Below are 24,059 nucleotides of genomic sequence, written 5' to 3'. Positions count from 1 at the left end.
ACCGGATGTGTTTATCGGCAAAGTATTAAAATAAGTAACAAATCTGGATTGACGAGCCATAATCTGAGTGCAGGAGAGAGAAGAAAAAGTTCTACTTAAGAAATTAATACAAAATATCGTGAAGTAAAAAGTTTACACTCATATATATATATATATATACTCATATAGACACACACACGAACAGCATGTGACTGGATTGATGAGTATGAGTAAATGTAGGTACAGTGTCCTCTGTCCTTTCACTCAATACCCTGCTTCTCTCCCCTGCAGCTCATTCATCACCAATATTACTATTGTTATTATTCTAATTATTTTTATAATTTTTATTTATTATTAATTTTTATTTATTATTTGTAGATGTGTAATGCATCCATCTGCCTCTAGAGACCACTACAGCTCACAGAATCCAACAGGGCTCTCTTATCTATCTATCTATCTATCTATCTATCTATCTATCTATCTATCTATCTATCTATCTATCTATCTATCTATCTATCTATCTATCTATCTATCTATCTATCTATCTATCTATCTATCTATCTATCTATCTATCTATCTATCTATCTATCTATCTATCTATCTATCTATCTATCTATCTATCTATCTATCTATCTATCTATCTATCTATCTATCTATCTGTCAATTTGTCTCAAATTAAAAAAACTTGAAATCTCTGAGAGTCTGTCTCTCTCTCTCCATCCATCCATGCATCTATACACCTATCCTTCTATATATCTCTCTATCTACAGCAGAACCTCAGCTAAAAAATTCAATTCATTCATTGACTCCGTTCATGGACCAAATCAATTTTTCCCGTTGAAATCAATATAAACCCCTTTGATCCGTTCTACAGCCCCAAAAAACAAACTGCACTCTTTGAACCTTTTTTCTGGGTTTACTTGTGTCAAAAATATAGAAAGGAATTAGAGATAACCTAAATTATTGCTGTTCTTTCTCTTCTTGGCGGCACTTGTACTCGGCGTTTCTTTCACACAAAAGTAAAGCCCTCACGCATGTGAGAACCTCGCTAATGCTAGCGCTATCTCCAACTAGCTGGGTATTGTTCATCCAAGCTAACATGAACTTTTCTACTTCTTTAAAGACTTCAGAACTTTGCTACATTCACGTAGTTGGCCCTTTAGCCACATCAGTCACCTTTAGCGTATCTTTGTCTTTCAGAATTGGCCAGGTGGTCGACTCAAACATGTCATAGTGCTTGGCGAGATCTGTAACACCAACACCGCTCACACATTAAGCTATTATTTCCTTCTTTAGATGGACTGCAATTCTTAACTTCTTCATAACACCAATGTCACCATTATGGAGCCATAATGACGGCTAGCTAACTGGAAAAAGCACATAAACAAGTGTTAAAACAAGAGAACACAGGGATGAACATTGTAAACATCGCAGAATAGCGCGAATGACTGCCACTACTTCTATCTATCTATCTATCTATCTATTTATCTATCTATCTATCTATCTATCTATCTATCTATCTATCTATCTATCTATCTATCTATCTATCTATCTATCTATCTATCTATCTATCTATCTATCTATCTTTTTGTCTGCCAGTGATTTCCAGTCTCGCGCAGGTGAGTCGCGCGCGTGCGAGGATGGGGAAGAAGAGCCGCAGGAGGAGCAGGAGGGCGTGCGTAGCGACCACGTGACCTCGCGCGCTCCCAGCAGAGACGAGCAGGAAGTGACCGCGGGCCGCCAGAGACACGCCGGCGGCCATGGGACGCGTCCACGGAGGCAAGTGGCGTGAACTTCTACACGGTGTTTTTCTTAAAATACTTAAGTTTTTTTTTTTTCATTCGTTTTTAAATTTAAACGCAAACACACACACACACTCTCACACACACACATATGCGCGCGCGCTTGCACTAGTACTTACTTTCGTTTCGCTCCCTCCAGTGCGCGCCCGATGTACGGATACATTTTTTATACAATTATAATTAGTTTGACAGGAAGTGTCATAACAAGGTGGTAAACATACATGTAGTGTTTTTACTACTTACGTATTGTTTTGTTAGACTTTATGTGACTTTTTTTTGTTACTGTTCATGTTTTACTTCTGTGTGTGTGTTCGTGTGTGTGTGTGTGTGTGTGTGTGTGTGTGTGTTTAGTTTACTATTTACTTAACATTACAATTGAGGAACACAGTTGCTGTAGTTTTTGCAAAATAGTTCGTATTTGCGATAGAAAATATGACAATGACTGTGTATCTCTCAGTACACATAAGCAGTTTACAGTAAATAAAGTATATTTACAGATAGTGTGTATTCTGAAGTGTAAAGGAAATGAGGTGTATTTTTGTTATGTGTGCACTTTCAACGAAATACCAGGAAAGTGTGTCATCACATTTAACCATAGCTTTTCGTCCTCCTTCTTCCTCTTCTACTTTTTTTTCTCACTTCCCTAAACCTTTTCCCTGCCGATAAGTATCACCTGATCAGATCAAAGTTCATTTTTAGATATGTGTTTATTTATTGATATATTGACATGCACAAATAAAGTATGTGGTAATTAGTAGCAATGGAAGAGGAGATGACTATTGTAGACAACAAAGTAGCCGAGATTAGTATAAGTGAAGTGAGGAAAGCATTGAAGAGGATGAAGGGTGGAATGGCTGTTGGTACTGATGATATACCTGTGGAGGTGTGGAAGTGTCTAGGAGAGGCAGCGGCAGAGTTTCTGACTAGATTATTCAACAGGATCTTAAGAGAGTGAGCAAATGCCTGATGAATGGAGACGAAGCATGATGATGCCCTTTTTTAAGAATAAAGGGGATGTGCAAAATTGCAGCAACTAGAGAGGGATAAAGTTGATGAGCCATACAATAAAGTTATGGGAAAGAGGAGTGGAAACAAGACAGAGAGCAGAGGTGAAGCAGTATGGCTAGAAAGAGTACTACAGATGAACTATTTGCTTTGAGAATGCTAATAAAGAAGTACAGAGAAGTTCAAGGTGGAGGTGGGACTCCATCAGGGATCAGCTCTGAGCCCCTTCTTGTTTGCAGTGGTGATGGACAGGCTGACAGATGAGGTTAGACAGGAATCTCCATGGGCCATGACGTTTGCAGATGACATTGTGATTTGTTGTGAGAGCAGAGAACAGGTTGAGGAAAATCTAGAGGGGTGGAGGTGTGCTCTGGAAGGGAGAGGAACGAAGCTTAGTCGCGGCAAGACAGAATATATGTGTGTGAATGAGAGGAACCCGGGTGGAACAGTGAGGCTACAGGGAGTGGAGATCAAGAAGTTGGAGGATTCAACAGTCCAGAACAGAAGAGAGCGTGGAAAAGAGGTGAAGAGACGGGTTCAAGCAGGTTGGAATGGGTGGAGAAAAGTGTCAGGGGTACTATGTGATACAAAAGTATCGGTTAGAATGAAAGGAAAGGAGTACAAGACAGTGGTGAGAACAGCAATGCTTTTTGGACTACAAACAGTATCAATGACAAAAAGACAGGAGGCAGAGCTAGAGGTCGCAGACATGAAGATGCCAAGGTTCTCTTTGGGAGTGACCAGGGACTGCATCAGGGGTCAGCTCTTTGTTTGCAGTGGTGATAGACCGGCTGACAGGAATCTCCATGGAATATGACGTTTGCAGATGACATTGTGATATTTAGTGAGAGCAGGTGGAGGAACATCTACAGAGGTGGAGGTATGCTCAGGAGAGGAATGAAGGTTAGCAGAAGCAAGACTGAATACATGTGTGAATGAGAGGAACCCAAGAGGAGCAGTCAGGTAACAGTGAGTAGAGATGAAGAAGATATAAATACTTAGGGTCAACAGTCCAGAGCAATGGAGAAGGAGGAGAAGATGCAGAGAAATGTGTTCGAGCAGGTTGGAACAGTTGGAAAAAAGCAGAGCTGGAGGTCGCAGATATGAAGATGCTTAGGTTTTCTTTGAGCGTGATCAGGATGGATAGGATCAGGAATGAGTCCATTAGAGGAACAGCACATGTTAGATGTCTTGGAGAGAAGGTTGGAGAAGCCAGACTGAGATGGTTGGGTCATGTACAGCGGAGGGATAGAGAATATATTAGTAGACGGATGCTGGAATTGGTACTGCCAGGCAGGAGATCTCAAGGAAGACCAAAAAGAAGATTTATGGACATAATGAGAGAAGATATGAAGGTAGTTGGTGTGAGAGAGGAGGATACAGAGAATAGGGGTAGATGGGGAAGGTGGATTGGCTGTGGAGACAAGAAGAAAGAAGAAGATAGACCACTTTCTATCAAAATACCCTCTTCATTTACGTAATATTTAAGTTAATTTTCAGGGGCTTTCCATCTGTTTTTTTTTTAAATAATTTCTTTTACTTTCATATTTATATGGTCTTTTTTTCAGCAAGAGTCTCTTTTCGGTTTTTTAAAAAATATATTTTTGTTTCATTTCAAAGAATAGAAAGGAATTTCGAGGAATTATTAATCAAATTTTTAAAAATAAATTCATTTATTTTTTTATATTTTGATTAAGGCCTAGCAGCCCCAGCTTTTTGACAACCTCAGGACCAGTCCTGAACTCTGAAAGGTCCGGAGGTGCGACGAAAACGTCTTCGCCCTTCTCACGCTAAGATTTTTAAATTTCTTTACCGCAGATCTGCTGCTGCTCGCCGCCCTGTGCGTCACCGTCGTTACGGCGGCGGCCACATTTGACAGCCGGCTGGACAACCTGTGGGGGCTGTGGAAGAAAACACATGGGAAGGTGTATGTGAGCGAGGTGAGCCTGCATCTGATTGGGTGAAACACTCCACTTTCTGTCTGGCGCCGATGACATCACAACCTCCTCTGATCCCTCTTCCTCCCCCCAGGAGGAGGACTCGTACCGCCGGAGATTGTGGGAGGAGAACCTCCACCTCATCTCCATGCACAACCTAGAGGCGGCGCTGGGGATCCACACCTACGACCTGAGCATGAACTTCCTGGGGGATCTGGTGAGACGTCATGGAAGGGAAAAAAAATCCATCCTGGGTTCTTCTTGCGTGGAGCCTCCAAGTTCTTCTTGCGTTCTCTCCATGTTCTCCTGCCTAGGTTCTCTCAGTGTGGATTCTGTCCAGATTATCTCCTCTGGGTTCTCTCCAAGTTCTATCCAAGCTTCTCCTCATGTTCTCCTGCCTGGGTTCTCCAGGTTCTCCGTCCTCCTCCCAGCAGTCTGACTGAATGAGGTGTGGATGAGAGGGTGAATGATTTCATGACTATATGATTGGCAGCTGCCTCGCCGAACCTCACTGATTGGCTCTTGGGTGCAGGGTAAACAACAAATCAAGCGAGTGTGTGTGTGTGTGTGTGTGTGTGTGTGTGTGTGTGTGTGTGTGTGTGTGTGTGTGTGTGTGTGTGTGTGTGTGTGTGGAGGGGTTATCCGTGAATGACCTTTGACCTTGTTCCAGACCCCGGAGGAGATCCTGCAGTCTTTTGCCTCGCTCACTCCCCCCTCCGGCCTGCAGGGGGCTCCGTCCTCTTTCAGCCCCCCCGCGGGGTATTTGGCCCCAGACAGCCTGGACTGGAGGGACCAGGGTCTGGTCACCGGGGTGAAGATGCAGGTGAGGAACACGCAGACCTTCTCCGTTCCTCCTTTCATTTCCTGCTTTGACCTGATTGGCTGCAGGTTTTCCCCTGTGATTTTCTTTCTTCCTGCTGTTTGTGACTCCGTTCTTTACTTCTGTCATCCCCCTCTCAATGGCTCTACCTCCCTCTCCCTGACTGCCTCTTCTCCTTCCCTCCTCTTCCTCTTTTCTATTTCTTCCCGCTCTCCCTCTTTTCTTCTCTGTCCATTTTCTCTCATCCATATCTCTCTCTCTCTCCTCTTTTTCTACCGCTTTCTCTCATGCCCTCTTCCCCTCCGTCTCATCTCTCCTCCTCACTCTCTTCTGTCTTTCCATCGTCCTCCATCCCGTCCTCCTCCCAGGGTTCCTGCGGTTCCTGCTGGGCCTTCAGCGCCGCCGGCGCCCTGGAAGGTCAGCTGGCCAAGACCACGGGCCGGCTGGTGGACCTGAGCCCGCAGAACCTGGTGGACTGCTCCTCCAAGTTCGGCAACAAAGGCTGCGACGGCGGCTTCATGCACCAGGCCTTCCAGTACGTCATCGAGAACCAGGGCATCGACTCGGAGGCCGCCTACCCCTACGTGGGACGGGTGAGGACCGGAACGGCCTGCGGGGGGCGCCGCTGCTGGGGTCAGTGTTGGAGAGATTATTACCCTGAAGATGTGAGACTAGCATTGGAGAAATGTTCATTTGGTGTTGGACATCAGATTAATGTCCTGGAGACGTGACATTGAAATTGGAGAGATGTTAGTAAGAAAGGTGTGGCTTAGTGTTTGATGTCAGGTTATTGGCTTGAAGATGTCAGATTAACATCCCGGAGATGTCAGATTAACAGCGGAGAGCTATCAGAAAGATGTGAGTTTGGTGTTTGATGCCATGTTAAAGGCCCGGAGACATCAGATTAAAGTTGGTGTTTGATGTCAGATTAATATCCTGAGATTGTCGAATCAATATTAGATGGACATCAGTTAAGTGCCCGATTAACCTTAGACAGAATCATCAGTTTAGTGTTGGATGAACATGAGACTGAGGTCAGTTTGATGTTGGATGTGTGGTTAATGCTTCTCACCTGACTTTTTGTTGTTTACGCCTGCAGGTGTGTGTGTGTGTGTGTGTGTGTATGTGTGTGTGTGGTCACACCAGGCTGTTTCCTGCGCGAGCGTCAGGTTTCCAGAGCACGACGTGGGCGGAGACGGCGGCAGCGATCGATCTCAGCTCGCCGCCGTCTCCTCGGAGCAGCTGCAAATGAACAGCGTGAGGCGAGGTGACTGTTGCTCCTGTTTTTAACCACTTTTTTTTTCTTCGTCTCCATAGCAACAGGCCTGCCACTACTCCCCGGCGTATCGCGCCGCCAACTGCTCGAGCTACAAATTCCTGCCGCAGGGTGACGAGGAGGCGCTGAAGACGGGGGTCGCCGCCATCGGACCCATTTCCGTCGCTATCGACGCCCGGCACCCCAGATTTGCTTTCTACAGGAGCGGTAGGAGGCCGAGTTTGACCTTTAACCCCTAGTCTGTCAGAGAATCCAAACAAAGGCTCAGGCAGCCATTTTTCATATAGAGACATACAACTGTCGGATTTGACTGTTTAGACATATTTAGTCATCACCGTACGTGCTACCAACACGTCATGCCGCTGACTCTTCCTCCTCCTCATCGCCGTGGTTACAGGTGTCTACAACGACCCCAGCTGCACCCTGACCGTCAACCACGGCGTCCTGCTAGTCGGCTACGGCACCCTCAGCGGACAGGACTACTGGCTGGTGAAGAACAGGTGAGGCCTCGGGGTTGCTGGAGGTGGTGGAGATGGTAACCTCACCCACCCGAGCGCTCCCACCCACTCAAATCTCGCTCTTTCCCCCACAGCTGGGGCCTCAATTTTGGCGACCGCGGCTACATCCGGATGGCACGTAACCAACGCAACCAGTGCGGCATCGCACTGTACCCATGTTATCCCATCATGTAGCGGGACCCGCCTCCTGCTGGGCCGGTTCTGTCTAGGGAGAGGCTGTGTTCCACTGACCCCGGCTACTTTTCTACAGGTTCAGCTCCGCTGCTTCTTTTTAAAAATTCCGATTTAAATTTTTCCCTGAGTGGGTAGCGGGTCGCAGCGGAGGGATATGCCCATCTGGGGACGTGAACCTTTTTTTATTTTTAATGTCTGATTATTGTTTGTGATTCACAAAATACTAATTTCTTGGGAATTGAAAAATATATCTTTTACATTAAACACTTTAAATTAAGCAGAGGGGTCTGTTCTTGAGCTAAGGTGTAGCTCTAATTTGATTTCACTGTTATTAGCATTATTTTCATCCTCCATAAGGATAGTGTCCAAGCCAGAGGATCTCGTTTGGAAAAAATGGTGGAACTCCTCGCTGGAAGCTACGTTAGCTTCTGTTAAATACATAACGGTTACCTGCACTTTGAAGCGTTCTCACATTCAGATTAGCTTTGGGTTACGTCTTTCTTGAAAAGCGGTTCTGATACGCTCGCTCATCCGGTGCTAACTGAGTTTTAGCATGACGGCAAACTAGCTTGAGAAGCTCTGAGTTCCGTGTAAAGTGGTTCCGAAGGGTTCAGAAAGTGTTTCAGAAGGCTATGCTACCAGTTAGTAGTGTCCCTGGGGAGTCTGTTTGTCTATCTGAAGTTGGTTTGTCCCGGTTGAAGAAAGAAATAATGGTTTAAGCCCGGAATTATTTATGGTCCATTTAGCTTCAACATGTTATACCGGATTGCAAAATCAATTTGCCATGTCTGTTTTTCATCTTCCTCATTGGCATCGCCACATGTAAGGTAGCTGTTCTCTAGGCTGGTGGTTTGGATCCGGCACTTGAATGTCCGACGGAAAGCTACGGCCTTAAACGCCTCCCGCACGTCAGGGTTTCTTTGTTGCTGTTGGTTCAATGCTAAAATGCCGCTTGTCATGTGTCCTCAGCTAACACTAAAACAATTGCTAAAGCTAATAAAAAGCGATAAGAGCAACCGCGAGACTTTCCTCTTCCTCTCTCTGCCGTGAGGAGCGCGTCCGAAACTCAGATAGACGTTGGTCTTTGAATCAGACACAGCAGGACCTGATTGGTCTCCGATCGATCCATCAGGCTCCTGATTGAACTCATCTGGAGCCCATTAACCCAATTGTCTGTGTATGGGTGTTTGTGTGATTGCATCGACATCTATGTGCACACAGCTCAATAAATCAGGGAAATGTTTTCCACTCAATCTCATAGAACCTCTGGCACCCCCTGCTGATCACACCTGGCTGATCAGCAGCCCTCTTCATCAGCGCTTTGAGGGTGTGAAGGAGAAAAAAGTAAGAGGATAAAAATGAGTAGCAAAATGGACTTCGGAGGTGTTGACAGAATCACACATCGGGAGAGCGTGAGGATTATTCATTGACGGAATAATCCCATCGTAAAAAGCTAATTTAACGTGACTTCATTGAGCTGACAGCTTAGTAAATCAATTACTCTGTAATCACCCAATGTGCACAAACACAGTCCTCCTCTCCCTTTTGTTTTTTTTTTTTTAAATGTATTTTATTTCTTTTTTTAGTGCAACATCACAACAAACAATGTTCACATGAGGTATTCAAAGGGATTCTCTCCATACAAAATGTCCCACCGCGTCGCGTCATCTTTTTTTTTTGGTTTGTTTTTTTTTTTTTTTTAATTTTATTTATTTTTCTCAAAGCCTTTGGTCAGTTAGCCACATTCATCGGTACGTCTGGACGCGCAGGGACGAGAATGGCACGGGGCGGCGCCGGCTCCTCGCCGCCATGGATGGTGTTTTGAAAGTCCTACTTACAACAGTGGGAGCCAACAGTATTTGCACTACACTAAACATCTGGAGAAAACAGGTGGAGAGAGGGACGAGGGAGGGCAGGAGAAGGTAGGAAGGGGTTACAAATGTGGAAAAATAGCTCGGGTCTCCTCTGGTCACGAACCCCACCCGCCCTGTCACCTGATTGGACAGTTTTTGGGAGAAAGAGAAAGAGAGAAAGTGAGAGAGAGAGAGGAAAAAAGAAGAGGTGACGCTGATTACGGCAAGATCCTCCTCGCCTGGATTGTCACCTCAATCTTTTTTTTTTTTTTGGTCTTGAAAGCGATTGGTTAGGATGTACAGGAAGTGGGCGGGACCACCGCCTCCTCCCAGGCTTTGGCTGTGGAGGATTGATTCCAGCGCGTTTGCTTTGGAGATGTTTTCTTTTTAATTTATTTTTTTTATTTTTCTTAAAGGCATGAAAAAGAGACGGATGGACATACGATTGAGAGAAAGATAGAGAGAAAGAGAGAGACACCCTGACAGGACGGGCTCTTTGGTTAAGGAACATTTTCGCCACGCGACATCTCACACAGTTGAGGTAGATGGGTAAAGTCTTCATGTACACAAAAGGGGTGGGGGTGGTGGAGGTGGGGGTCAGGGGTCACAGAGTCTGAAGACCTCCACCCGGAGACGCAGCCCCCCCCTGTTTTTCCACCGTGGGGGTGCGTTTTGTAAAATGCCGGTGCTTTTATTTTGAAAAGCTCTTGAGTTGTTATTGGGACAGGAAGCCGCTGGAGTCGCCCGCCGCTCTTTGGTTGTCCTTTATTTTTGGTCTTTTTTCTTTTTTATAAATAAAAACTATGAGCGTTCTGGGGGGGGGGGGGTGCAAGGAGGATAATCTGGTAGTAAAGTGTGATTATAATCCAAGGAAGATGGAGGGGGTCGTTTTGGAGGAAAACGAAAGAAATCGGATTTGGAATATTGGGAGAAAATCTGCTAATTTTCAGTCTTAAATCCAGACTCTCTTTTGTATCTCAATCCATTCATGACGGGATTATTTCTCAGATCGGTCCAGAATATTCTTCAGATCTCGATCCCTTCATGTCCAGATGACTTCTTTTTTAGATTATTCTCTTTAAATCGACAGCGTAACTCCGTGAAGCCATGCTAGTCCCCAGATTATCACTCCTCCGTTCTCCTAATCCCAGATTATCGCTCTCTGCCTCCCCTCAAACTAACAGCGGCAGCAGCTGCAGCCTGGTCTCCAGGCCGGCCACTAGGGGGAGCTGAGGTAACAGTGCAGATTGCCTGCCGGTCTCCATTTTGGGCTGGTCGTCATGGAGACAAAGGGGTGGGGGGTGGGGGGGCGTAACCCTCGGATCTGATAGCATGACAGTGGTGAGCACACTTGCCCCCCTCCACTCCCAATTACCCCCCCCCCTTCCAGACGCAACTGCCCCCCCCCCACGCTTACAATTGTTACACATTAAAGTTTAATCCTCTCAACCCCAGCGACCCCTCCCACTTCTAAACCCCCCCACCCCGGCCCCCAAATGCCCACAGGTCTGGCCCAGAGCGCAGGAGACGGGATGAAGAAGAAGAAGAAAAAAAAACACCTCTTTGAAGTCGGAGGGAAGAAAAGTCGATGGCAGTCTTTCAAGTGCAGGCCGGGGGGGGCTCAGGGAGGGGGCAAGCCGCTGTTTGCCTGTATTTACACGGGGGCAAGCGATTCACAGCCCATCCAAGTAGCCAGAGGAGCCCCGGAGGAGGCGTGAGGAACCTCCCTCCTCAGGTGAGGCCTTGACTTCGGGGCGTAAAAAAAACTACAAGTCCCATGACCCCTGACCCCGTGACCCCTGGGCACCGGCGGGTGCGTCCTGCACGCTGGCTCCACACTGATTTCAATTCGGTTCTCTTTGGTCGATAAAGCCTCTGGAACCAGTCCCGGAAACTTCCCGGAACTGGAAATGCTGGGTTTCTGTCTCCAGAACAAAACTGGCCTTCTTCATCTGCGCCTCATCCCAGTAAACCCTCATCCCAGTATTTCGGGTGGAGAGCAGCCTCCAAGACCTCCTCTCCAGGATGGAGCCATGTTGGCGTAGCATGGAGCTGGACAAAGACCGGAGGGGGGGATCATAATTACTAGCACTTTGCAGTAGTTCTACTTGTACTCTGACAACATTCAAGTGGGCTTCGGCATCGGGTGGAGCTAAAGGAAGAGGGAGGTACTGTACGTGACATCACAGGGCGGGGGGGGGGCGGGGGAGGGGGGGGGGGGGGTCTCAGGCCGTACATTCAGGGAGGCAATGTCAATCTTTGGTATCAGGATGGGATTCTACAGCTAAAAGCCCATCAGAGAGTCTGGAGCTTCACACAGACACACAGGACTTACAGGAAATAGACCGCACCAATAAATAAACTCATAAATAGGCAGGAAATAAATACAGTAATAAATAGGATCGTCGATCGATCAGTTTCTTCCTGCGGCCTCAAGAAGGCGCCAGGGAGCAGCTCGCTCGTCCGCCAAGGAACAACCGACGGCAGGAACAAAAAGGAAGGGGAGTGTTTCCGCGGCGGTGGTGTGCTTCTTGACTTCTGTACAAAAAAAAACATTCCTGGGAAGAAGAGTGGTGGGAGGGGTTTGTTTGTGGAGGAGTGGGGGGGGCTGACCTTGATTCTGTGGCTCCGCCCCCTCCAGCCAAGCCCCGCCCCCTCCGTAACCACGCCTTGAAAACTCTTGATTCACTCAAGGCTGCGAAAAGGGAGCAGCTCCTCCTACTGGTGGATGATTGACAGCTGCGCCCCCCATTTTTGTCCCCAGGAACCATCACCATGGAAACACATGCGTAAGAGGGAGAGAAAAAAAAATAGGCGTTCGTACGCGACGGGAAACAACAGAAAAAAGATGCCGTCCTCTTTGTGATTCGGGGGCGGAGCTTCTGGATGGGGACGGCGGGCGTTTGATTGACGGCGGCGGCGCCCCCTGATCCCTCTCCACCCGGAGGGACGCCGGTTTCCCGAAGGCGCGCCGTTCTTAAACTACAGTCTGGACAACGAAGACGAGGGTCCGCGCTCCCCCCTCTTCCCCGTGTTCACCGTGGTTACCGCTCTCGGTTACCGCCCCCTTTCCATCCCGAGAGAGCGCTTGATTTTCTTTTTTTTGTTTTGTTTTTTTTTTTAATTACGGGTGATGGCTGTCGGCCAATGGGGGGCGCCGTTGTCACCTGGTCTCTACCCAGACCGGGTCTCATGCCCCCTCCAACTCCTCTTCCTCCTCCATCATCACGCCGTGCTGCAGGACACCGCCGACGACGAGACGCTGGACCCCGAGGAGCCGGTGGAGGACGGGCGCCCCTCGTCCGCCCACTTATTGAGGTTGCGTCGGCGGGCGTTCATGAAGAAGTTGCTTACAGTGGAGAGCTCCAAGCCCAGCTGCTGCGAGATGGTCATCTGCAGCTCCTTGGTGGGTCGGTGGTTCTCCCTGAAAATAGCCATCAGTGTGCGGCGCTGCAGGTCCGTGAACACCAGCCGCGTCCGCTTCGGGCCCTGGTTGCGCTCCAGCTTGCTCTGCTCCTGCTCCTTCCGCTTGCAGGCTGTAGGGTGGAGGAGATGCCGGTTAGGCGGGTTAGCTAGCCGCTAACTAGGACAACCGTATTTGGCCGACAAAGTGGATTTTCCACTTTGTCGGAACCTGATTGGCTGCGGTTTTGATGAATCAGCAACGGGTTCGTGGTGCGGTAAAACAATCAAGACCGCCCCTCTCCCTTGAACCCATCCCGAGCTCTTGCGGTCTCCGACCCCCCCCTCCCTCCACCGCCATCTGCAACCCCAGCAACTTTCTGATTTCATTACCCATCTGAGCGGCTCCCGCAACCGGGGGCTAAGTGGTCATTGGGAAAAAGAACACGAGTAGTGGTCTCTTGCTGGGGGATATATTTAAAACCTGCAGTATTTTTAATCACGTGGGCTTAGACATTGTTATGACACGGTTATTACACTATGACACAGTTATTAACATGTCGTGTACGGTGGTAGCGGCCTCCTTGGGAGTGATTGGGTAAATTGTTGCTGTGGGAGATCGTGGATTTGTTCATGTATTCAGCAAAGGCTCTTTGATTGTCCGTGGTTGTGGGCGGGCCTTGCATCGGCTCCCTTGTAAGTGCTTGACCTTTGACCCTTAACGCTTTGTTTCGAGGAAATGCTGTCACTCGCCCTTCCCCGATTGGACATTTTAACATAATTACATCCTCATAAAAGTCGTTTCCACAGCAACGCTCAGTTACAATCACCTGATCTGTTTTTACTGTTCAAGGCGTCCGGAGATCCTGGTCGGACTCAAACGCACCGCGGCCAGTCGTGCAAATACACAAACACGGGTGGTTCGAAGATCGTTACCCCCAAATAATCATTGCAACAATTGCGATAATAATAATAATAATAATAATAACAATTGTAGCAACAATGGAATAACAATAATGATGATAAGAATAAAATAAAAACAAATATGATGACGATGATGAAATAGCAATGATAATAATAGCAGCCATTGTAACAATAACAATAATGATCACAACGATAGCAACAATAATAATGATAGTAATTGCAATAATGATGATAATGCTAATAATTATGACGGTGATAAAATAATAATAGTAATTATGATGATGATAATGATGCATGATTTATTAAATATACAATTAAATAATAGTAATAATATCAGTAATTATGATAATACTAAAAATATTAGAAATAATGCTTGGTACACCAATTACAATGATAATCATAATAAAAATTAATGACAATAGATGTAGGCTTGTAATAACAAGATTAACAAGAGTAAGAGTAATAAAGATAATATAATATTATAACAATATAAGGCTAATAATGATAATAATAATGACAATAATAATAATATCATTTAATTGATGTAATAATAGTAATAGTAATAATAATGATACTAATCATTGTTTTAGTCTGAAATCATTTATCAAACGCTTGGCGAAGGCGGCCAATCACAGCGCTTGTCTCCAGTGGAAAACAAAAACAAAGGTTAGCGGCGCCGCCGTTATCGACAAAGATGACGTGACTGGATGGAGACATCAGCGGTGTGCAACCTTGAGAACACACACACACACACACACACACATTCTATAAAGCAGCGCCGGCCTTTTGCTGCGACGCCGTCGATTGATTGGCTCATATTTTCACCCCGTTGGGAGGCATCTCACACACACACACACACACACAGCGGATGCTGATGCTTACTGTCCGGCTCCTCCTCCTTACTGCCCATGCAGGTGTATTTTTCTCTCAAGGTACCAAAAACAAATGCAACCCTGGCACCTCCTCAGCGATGGCAGCGTCCCCGCGTTCAGCCGGACTAGGAAACCGGCCATTTCGATATCCCCCTCCCGTACATCCCTGGTTTTTAAAATTAGGTTAGAGGAGACGAGCAGTGTCCCGCCTCCTCCCTTTGCATTTCTGAGCTCTATCGACCCGTCTCATTAAAACCCGGGTCTCGCCCGACACGTCAATGCCGCGCCAATATCACACACACTTTACAATCGGTGTGTTTTTCCACACCCGTTCCGTCGCCATTGGTGGGGTGTGTGTTGTCGTCGCTATCGGCTTGTGCCGTAATGAAAGCAATGACACGAAAGCGCCGTCTAGCTGCGTGTGTGTGTTGGATTTATGGCGTTGAGGAGGGTGGGTGTCCCGCCGTCGCCAACGCCTGACCATTAAGTAAATGCTTCCTTCTGCTGTAATCGTGTGTAAAAGGCTCACAATTACCATGCTATAAATCCCAAGAACTGGCGAGGGGGGGTATCCGAGTGGGCGGGAGGGGTAGTTACACTCCTGGAGACATAAATATTCCCCTATAGGCTTCTTATGATCGTGGGAACGGCCCCCTAATCATGATGTATGCCCCTGTCTCGTGCTGCTGAAACGTGATCTGCCCCCCTCCCATCTTTCTGCCCCCCCTCCTGCCTTCCTGCCTCCAGCCCCTGCTGGTTCCCTGGGCTGGGGGCTGATAGAAATTATTGATTAAATCTACGCGGCTCAGACTGCTCCACCCGCGGAGGCTGGTTAACCCCTTCGGCGCCGGGGTCAGGGAATAACGCTGTTTACAAACCTACACACATACTCACACACACGCGCATGCAAATGGCATCGACCTTCGGCGCGGCGACGCTTTCATCACAGCGGGTGGAGGAGGAGGAGATGAAGAAGGAGGAGACCAAGAGCCGCATTGACCTTTTCATCCATCCAGACCTTTTAGTCAAGGGCTTCGGCCTTCATCTTAAAAGTTATCGCTTCTGATCCCCCCCCCCCTCGCTCTTCATCCTCCTCCTTGACTTTAAGTGTCAGAGCAGCGTGGTCCTTCATCCTCCTCCTCCTCCTCCTCCTCCTCCGCCTCCCGCTCCGGCCTGGGCCGCAGACGCACCGTTTTAATCCATGACGATGACCGAACGCCGCCTCACAAATCCTGGGGATCTCCTCCGTTCTTTTTCTGAGTGTCTTTATGGTGTGTGTGTGTGTGTGTGTGTGTGTGTGTGTGGTGGAGGGGGTCGTCATCAAACATCACAAAACACGGTATGTGAAAAAAAAAACAACAAAAAAAAAATTTGTTTTTTGTTTTTTTTGCAATATTCAATTTTTATTTATTTTTTTTTTTTTCTAAATCTCAACTTGGGTTGTACCGCTGCACACACACACACACACGTGCAACGTCAGGTCTTTTACAACCCTTTTGTTTTAATGCCGTTTAGGATGACATCACCGGTCGACGTCTCACCTGTCAATCAATCGGTCGCCGCACTTTCATGATTTCCCGCTGTGCGTGTGTGTGTGTGTGTGTGTTGCCCCCCCCCATCTCCTAATGGGCATGAGGCCCAGAGTGATGGCCCCCGCGTAGCATTTAAGCTAAAGTGCAGCATCGAAGGGTAGCATCTTACAAGTTGATGGAGGAAGAGAAAGAAGAGGAGGGAGAGGAAGAGCAGAGGGCGACCCGGAATTTTAATTCCAGTCTGGATTTGTCCGTTGCAGCCGAGGTGTGTGTGGGCAGAGCGCGCCGCTCTTTCCCATGGAAATCAATACAGGCTTGTAATTAAACAAAGGGGGCTGAGCCAGACACACACACACACACACACGCACGCACAAACACACACATACACACACACAACAACCCCCCCTTCCTGGGAAAGTAGGTTATGCAGTAAAGTGCCGATCTGTCTAAAGCGTGGCGAGGAGGAAGAGTAGGGCACTTGCGGTGCCACGATGTTTGAATGTGTGTGTGTGTGTGTGTGTGTGTGAGGGGGGGATTTGAACGCCATCACCTGCAGGTAGCTCTCAGCCCTCCTTCCTCCCCTTCCTTCGCTTTTCTCAACATTTCCCTCAGATTATTTTCAGGAATTGAAATCTAATCTGGCATTTAGTGTTTGCCTCCTAATTTCGGAATTTGTGATTGGATAATTCTTTCAGTGTTGTATACGTTCATTCAGGTCTCTAGTATTTACCCTGCAATGTGTGTGTGCACGTGCGTGTCTTCGACCCCCCCACAAGGTCATCTCGGTCAATCAGATTAGATTATCAGATTATTACAGACCCCAGCAGAGCCTGATGTTAATTTCCATAAGATTATCTTGCTGATTTTTATCATTTTTTTTTTAATTTTCATTACTTGATCTTTGATGCATTTATTTATTGAATTCCTTTATTTGTTATATTTTATGTGTTTCAATTATTTTCCCAGATTATTTATTTATTTCAAATCTAAATTATTCCCAAATTTTTTTTGTTGGATTTTATTTTGATTGTTTTACTCTGCTGAACATATGGATGCGAACAGTTGAATTATGTAGGATGCGTATGTGTGTGTGTGTCAGTGTGTGTGTGTGTGTGTGCGTGTGTGAAGTAAATGTTGAATGGAGTCGATTGATCAGTGCTTCCTGTTTAAGAATTTATATATAAAGAAAGGATGATTGACGAGGGGCGGCGGAGACAAAGGGCTGCTCTTCGTCCAGATCAGGCACTTCACACGTCCACTGATTACGTTAATCAAACACTTTCTGTCACACACACACTGACGCACACACAAGCGTGGTGATTGGCCAGCGGAGTGAAGGGGGTACACATGTGCTCCCGGAGCCGAACAATCGAAGATCAATAATTGTGAAGGGATTGCAAGAGCTGGCGATCATTAGGCTGGCGAGCCCATTGTGTATGTGTGTGTGTGTGTGTGTGTGTGTGTGTGTGCGTGTGTGTGTGTGTGTGTGTCGGGCCTTCATCAGCAAGGATGCTGACCAATACACAAACACACACAGATACACACGCATGTATAGACCCCCACAGTGTGCTAACATGTTAGCCTGGATCTTTTGCCGCGCATCAGATGAGTCCATTGCCCCCTCTGTGTGTGTGTGTATGTGTCTGTTTTCTCACTCTGATTCCTTCTTTCTTTCAAGCGACACACACACATACAGTGGTGCGTCGCTGACCTGGATCCTTTTCTATGTATCAGACGCCCCCCGTTTGGTGGCGAGGGGGGCTGTCGGTGTAACCCAGCGCTATCCAGCATTGAGCCATGATGCATAGGAAGTACAGGAAGTGTCAAGCAGCCCATTAGAAACAGCTTGTTGAGGGAAAATGAATGGATAACACACACCAGAGGCCCGTCTGGGATTAGGGGTGGATTAGGATTGACGGCCGCTGGACTCGAGCCGAGTCGGAAATAATCCCGGGTTTCGTTTTTCAAACTGACCCCCGAAGTTTGGATCCTATAAATGTAAATGGCTGCTTTGCTGTCAGGAATCACTGAGCTGGATTAACCTCCATATTACAGTCTGGAGAATCTCAGTCTAATCCAGGGGGGGGTTAAGGATATTGCCCAACTCGGGATTAACGCCGTCACACACCTGGACCATCCCAAACCTGAAAGTTCCGAAACTATATTGATCGGCGCCAATAGTTCGGGCCCATCGACCCCATAATTCACCCACGGCGCACCTAGATTAAAACCGAATTCAAAATTCATCCGTATCGGAAAGTTATTTAATCCCAAAATTCAGAACGACCCACAAACCAGTCCACCAAGATCATGACAATATTGATCAAATCTGAAACTGATGCGTATCTGGTGTCTAAAAATCTATCCACAAATAAACCCTAATCTGGTATTATAATCTGTCAGACTCCCGACTGGCCTTCTTATCCGTGATGTCACAACTCCGCCTCTAAACTCCGCTTCTTACGACCTCAGAGGGAGATTATTGACCCGCCGAGTGATGGAGGTGACCCTCCTCCTCCTCCCTGGGGGGAAGGTGATAAATATTCGGGGGGAGGGGTTCTAATCTGTTCGTTTCATCCCTCAGTTTTCAGTAAAGGAAAACAAAGATGGCTGACAATCTGTCACTTTCTTCCTTTTTTTTTTTTTCAAATTTAACGCTGGTCCAGGTGGAAGGACAGAGGGGGAGTAGGGGGTAACCATGGCGACGGCAGCGGACCGCGTGGATCAATAGGCGGCGCAAAGTAAACAAAGGGATAAAAAAAAAAAAAAAACGGCTGGTCTACCTCCGCCCCTGACCAGGCCGTGCGCCGGTTGCCGCGGAGACAATAGGCGAAGATGCGCGGGGAAGCGGAGCCGCATGCTGATGGTGAGGCGACGGCGGTGGCGGCGGCGTGCAGACGGAGCGCCTTACCCTCCAACCGCAGCGACGCCATCCTCTGGAACTCGGGCTCCTGCAGCCAGCGGGACATCCTCTTGAAGGTCTCGCGTCCGGACTTGAGCTTCCCCCAGGGCTTGGGGTTCCGCAGCAGGTCGGAGAGCGTCCCCTGCGAGCGGCACAGAACCCGCTCGGCGAAGATGGCCTGGGGGATGCTGTAGCGCTTCAGCTCCGTGATGATGCGCTGCGCCACGTCCCGGGTGTTGATCTCCTCGCCGCCGCCCTGCACGCCGTCCCCCGGGTGGAGGTGCTCGGCCATCTTGGCGGCCTGCTGGCTGGGAGGGTGGTGCGGCTGGTAGTGCTGGGCGTAGAGGTGCGGGTGATGCTGGTGCGCCTCCATTTTGTTCAGCTGGTGTCCGGCGATGTCGCCGCTGCCGCCGCCGCCGCCGCCCCCGCCGCCGATACTAGGCAGCGACATCTCCCTCCCGAAGTCCGACGCCCTGCAGAACAGGCTCCCGCCGTGCACGTCGTAGCCGCCGTGGAGCATCTGCCCGCCGCTGCCGTTACCGTAGCCGTTCATGGCGGATCCGGACGGCGGCGACAGGCTCTGCGACGCGGCGAGCTCCTTCCCGTAGGGGTTGTAGAAGTTGGCGCCGAGGCCGCGGTCCTCGCGCATCAGCGTGAAGCTGCCGATGACGTTGCTGACGGGCAGGCAGGGGTGGTGGTGGTGGTGGAACTTGTCGTCAAACGGCTGCAGCGGTGTCAGCGTGGTGTACGTGCTGCCGGCGCCCGACGGCGGGTCGCCGCTGTAGCCCAGCGCCGACAGCGAGTGCTCGAACCCGGTTTGCCGCGGCTCAGGCTCCGGCGGCCCCGTGCCCAAGGGGGGCCGCGGGAAGGCGGCCGTGGGGTGCAGCAGCGCCCGGCCGTCCGGAGACGCCGCCACCAGCTCGCCGTGGCCGTGGAGGTGCATCTCGCCGAGGCCGCCGTCCATCTCGCCGCTGCAGGGGGCGGGGTTGGGGGTAGATTTATTGATCGGGGGAATTAATTGATTCCCAGGCGGGGCGACAAATTAATTATCTGATCAGGGTAAGTACTGTCCTCCTCCTCCTCCACCTTCTTCTTCTTCTTGTTCTCTGCAGGGTCGGTCCTGGGTGAGAACACACACACACACACACACACACACACACACACACACACACACACACACACAGACAGGTGGACGTGTGATTGACGGGCGGTCTGGAAAGTGTAAACTTCCGCTTCGGAAAAAAAAAAAAGAGGAGATAAAGGACCCGGATCTAAAAGCTCCCGGAGATGCGTGGACGCGATTTGAGCCGCTGCGGGACGAAATCACCGCGCGATCGCACTTTCGGAGTCCCGCATGTTAATCGATTTATTCTTCTAAATTCTTTCTTTTTTTTTTTTTTATTGTTTTGTCGTCGCACGTATGGAAACGTTGAGACAACGGCTCTCTTTTTCGGGGGGATAAATAAAAGAAACGCTTTCCTACCTCCTCTTCCTCCTCCTCCTCTTCCTCCTCCTCAGCCGCTGCTCTCCGTCCGGAGCATCTCCCGGACTGTGTCGCCGCGCCGCCCTGCAGATCCACACAATCGGCCCGCCGCGGCGCCCCGGGGGTGCACGTACACGCACGTGTGCACGCGCACATCCGCCGTCGTGCACACGCACACACACCAATCCCCGCACCACTAATTCTCTGGTTCAGAGAAGAAGAAAACTAAGAATACGGATGAGAGGAGCGCGGGACGCAGCCTCCTCTTCCTCCCTCTGCTTCTCAGTGGCTCCGCTCTCCTCCTCCTCCTCCTCCTCCTCTTCCTCCTCTTCCTCCTTTCATTATCTCGTGAGATTTTCTCCCTCCTCCTGCCTCTGCCTGCCACTTCATCGATCTCGCCAGCAACTCTTCTTCTTCTTCTGCTCCCTCCCTTCTCCTCCTCCTCTTCCTCCTCCCCCCTCGATGCGTCACGGCCCTAAAAATCTGACAGATGTGCGTTGAAATTCCTGCTCCAATTAACCCCTTTCTCTCCGCGGGGGGAGGAGGAAGACACACACACACACACACACACACACACACACATACACACTGTCTCTCGCTCTCTCCCGCACTCACACACACCGTCTCCTGCAGCCGATGGAGCGTATTTGTATATATTCTTTAACATTTTACGCAGAAAAAAAATGGAAAAAAGTGCTTTGAGCCGCAGTTGCCACCATGTGACGTCACAATCGCTTTCTTGTTGTTGTTGTTGTTGTTGTTGTTGTTATTGTGTGCGTGTGTGTGTGCGTGCGTGTGTGTGTGTGTGTGTGTGTGTGTGTATGCCCAGAAAACGGCCAAATGGATCGATATCCTGACGCGCTTTTCCAGGAAAACATGAATTATTGGCCCTTTTCAGGTCTGCCTCCCCCAACACACACACACAGCACCCTCTCGTTTGTGTGTAACTATGTAAATGCCCCCCTCCACACACACACACACTCGGTGACCCGCGGTCCTTGAAAGTCCTTGAAATGTTTTGAAATTAAAGCGCCATCGATTTTGTCATTTTCTGTCAATTGTGATGCCTTTTTTACCCCCCAATTTCCGCTTGAGGACGTCAGACCCCCTTTACATCCCCCTTACGCCCCCGTCCCACCTCCAGGGTAAAATAAAAAAAAAACGTATGTGTGCTTCAAAGTCATTCAATTAAAGTAATTTAAACTTAAATATTTACAATGGACCCACCCCGAAGTGAAAGCATACATTTATTTCCCTTTGTTCATGGAAAAAAAGGGAAAATAACCCAACTCGTCACTCCGCCCCCTTCCGCGTCCACGGATGAACGGGTGAATTTTGACAAATAAATGACGGTTCACATTTTGCGAGGTTTTAAATTTCATCTTTGGTTTTATTTTTGATTTTCGGGCATCGTACATTGCTTCCTTCACGCTGGATTGAAGTCTGAAAAATGTATAAATGCAAATAAAACCTCCAGCGGTTGTGTTTGTTACTCTAATCCGCCATCTTGTGAGGTGAGTCAAAATAATACTTATAACAATGCTAATGCTAATAGCATTGAAGAATAACATAAGAATAATATAATATAACATAAGAATAATATAAGAATAACATTAATCACTTGAATTCCAGTTTTGGAGCAAATTTCATGACACGATCAGAAAATTTTGATCAGTCAATAATTGATTAGGATCGACCCAGCCCCCGCCCACGGGTGTGGCTCTGGTCCGAGGGGCGGAGCTTCTAGTGACGTCACCGGCGTTCCGGACAACGATTGGACGGGTAAGTCAACCGCCACAACCTGCGAAAATAAGAAAAAGTGTTTTTAGCATGCCAGATGTAAAAATAGGGCTCAAATAGCAAACATGATGTGACGCCACACCGCGGAGCTTATCAATATTGATTTTTAAATGCTTTTACGAAAAATAATATGTCGTTCCTGTTCGTATGCACGCTCTGTTTGCATGTTCGCAAACGCGTAATTGCGAGTTATCACTCATCATCATCAACATGGTGTGTTTTTTTTTAATATCATATTGTGGTGAGCTGAGGTTAATATTTTCTTTTTTTTTTTACCTTCACTTGAATTGTTGGAGGCGAGCAGGCTGTGAGGGAGGAGGAGGAGGGAGGGATGAAGAAGAGGAGGGAGGGATGGAGGGAGGAGGGAGGAAGAGGTGCGCAGCGGGAGCGCGGGAGCAGATGCTGCTCCGTATCGATCCTCATCTTCCAGCGTGGAGGAGCAGTGTGTGTGTGTGTGTGTGTGTGTGTGTGTGTGTGTGTGTGTGTGTGTGTGTGTGTGTGTGCGTAGCTGCGGGTAAAACAGCAAGATGGTCAGCGGCTGCAGGGCGCAAAATCCAAAGGTCCTCCAGGAGCACGAAAGGGGGTCAACGTTCACGGACCGACCCCCCCCCCCCCCCCCCCACGCACACACACACCACCCCTTTACCCCGCCAGTGGTGCGTTTAGGGTCCGAACCGAAATGAGCACAAAGGCGTAAACACGGTTCACCCAAGAGAACCCGCGGTTTGAACAAACATGTGGAATTAACTCGGATTATAGAGGGGTTATCAAAATCCCTAATCCCGCTCATCAATTAATTGATACTGATTGATTTTTTTTGTTATTGGTGTGAGTGTTTTGATTCATCAGAGGTGCCGTTTCCTTGGCCGTAGTGTGACACTGAACGCACCATTAGAGAGAGAATACACGGACGGGACTCAATTAATTCATCAATAAACGAATCTGTCGCCGATTGTCAGCTTCTTAGCTTGAGTGTGTGTGTGTGTGTTGTTGGGTACAACTGTGCAGTATACTAATCAGACGAGATAATCGATAATTAACTGATCAGGATCGAGGTTTCACACGTCAAGGCTTTAATTTTATCCATATTTTTAAAATTCACGGATCATTGATATCGATCAGATCCGAAGGGGGCGGGGCTTCGCGACGGACTTTTGACCTCACAAACGGAGCAGGATCTCGGAGTGGATTTGAGAAGTTAAAGGTCATGAACGTGCAGGAGGCTCAGCAGCTCGGATTTGACAATGGGAAATATTTTATTTTGTAAATATATAGGATTTTTTTGGGTGTGTGTTTTTGTATGTTTGTTGATTTTAAAGACACAGAAGTGCAGAGGGAATCTACACCATCCAGCTCCTCAAACACACAGCACACTAAAACATAAATATTAATTAATTGGAATTCATTGACGCTTGAGCTGAAAAAACACACGTTTATGAAAAAATTATCTTTATTTGCCTTGATTTGACCTGCAGTAAACATATGCAGTGTTTTCCTCCAGAGAGCCGCGAACGGGAGGGAAACGGCAGAGGAGAAAAAAATCAATGGGAAGAACAAACACTGATAAACTAAATGCACTTGGTTATTTATATGTTTGTTCATTTCTTTAAATCAATGCATTTCTTTATTTATCTGTTATTTATTTATTAATTTTAAGATGTATTTTCACAGGTTCAGTTATTTTTACATACCTATCTGACTGTGTACTTCTCTATTTTCTTTTGGTTATTTATTTACTCATTTTATTTTTCTGCTATTGTCCATTTATTTTATCAATGTA

The 24,059-nt window shown here is 47.8% G+C and overlaps 2 protein-coding genes across 3 annotated transcripts; one reads left to right on the top strand and one right to left on the bottom strand.

Annotated features, from left to right (window-relative positions):
• The first annotated feature begins 1,662 nt into the window (after positions 1-1,662).
• Positions 1,663-7,788, top strand: ctss2.1 (cathepsin S, ortholog2, tandem duplicate 1). Of its 2 annotated transcripts, none has more exons than XM_086153842.1 (8): positions 1,663-1,758; positions 4,605-4,726; positions 4,818-4,940; positions 5,394-5,546; positions 5,912-6,136; positions 6,861-7,026; positions 7,217-7,319; positions 7,412-7,788. In XM_086153842.1, the coding sequence occupies exons 1-8, from the start codon at positions 1,740-1,742 to the stop codon at positions 7,509-7,511; spliced, it is 1,011 nt and encodes a 336-aa protein (XP_086009968.1). In that variant the 5' UTR covers positions 1,663-1,739; the 3' UTR covers positions 7,512-7,788. The 2 variants fall into 2 exon arrangements, with proteins under 2 accessions (XP_086009968.1, XP_086009967.1); XM_086153841.1 differs by having other exon boundaries at positions 1,700-1,782.
• A 3,807-nt stretch (positions 7,789-11,595) lies between these two features.
• On the bottom strand, positions 11,596-20,529 carry onecutl (one cut domain, family member, like). The gene is made up of 3 exons (XM_086154419.1): positions 20,480-20,529; positions 19,006-20,116; positions 11,596-12,900 (listed from the first exon to the last, which is right to left on the bottom strand). The coding sequence occupies exons 2-3, from the start codon at positions 19,958-19,960 to the stop codon at positions 12,590-12,592; spliced, it is 1,266 nt and encodes a 421-aa protein (XP_086010545.1). The 5' UTR covers positions 19,961-20,116; positions 20,480-20,529; the 3' UTR covers positions 11,596-12,589.
• Positions 20,530-24,059: the final 3,530 nt, after the last annotated feature.

This window comes from Fistularia commersonii, chromosome 10 (genome assembly GCF_037954325.1).
Source record: "Fistularia commersonii isolate RoL2024-O1a breed Wild chromosome 10, RoL_Fcom_v1.0, whole genome shotgun sequence".
Lineage (NCBI taxonomy): Eukaryota > Metazoa > Chordata > Actinopteri > Syngnathiformes > Fistulariidae > Fistularia > Fistularia commersonii.
Note: the sequence above shows the minus strand (reverse complement) of the source record. Positions and strands in the feature narration are given on the sequence as shown.

Coding starts and splice junctions, on each gene's coding strand:
- onecutl (XM_086154419.1), bottom strand. CDS start 19,960: ATGGACGGCGGCCTCGGCGAGATGCACCTCCACGGCCACGGCGAGCTG. Junction 12,901..19,005: donor GGCGTCGCTGCGGTTGGAGG/GTAAGGCGCTCC, acceptor TCCACCCTACAG/CCTGCAAGCGGAAGGAGCAG.
- ctss2.1 (XM_086153841.1), top strand. CDS start 1,740: ATGGGACGCGTCCACGGAGGCAAGTGGCGTGAACTTCTACACG. Junction 5,547..5,911: donor TCACCGGGGTGAAGATGCAG/GTGAGGAACACG, acceptor TCCTCCTCCCAG/GGTTCCTGCGGTTCCTGCTG. Junction 7,320..7,411: donor TACTGGCTGGTGAAGAACAG/GTGAGGCCTCGG, acceptor TTTCCCCCACAG/CTGGGGCCTCAATTTTGGCG.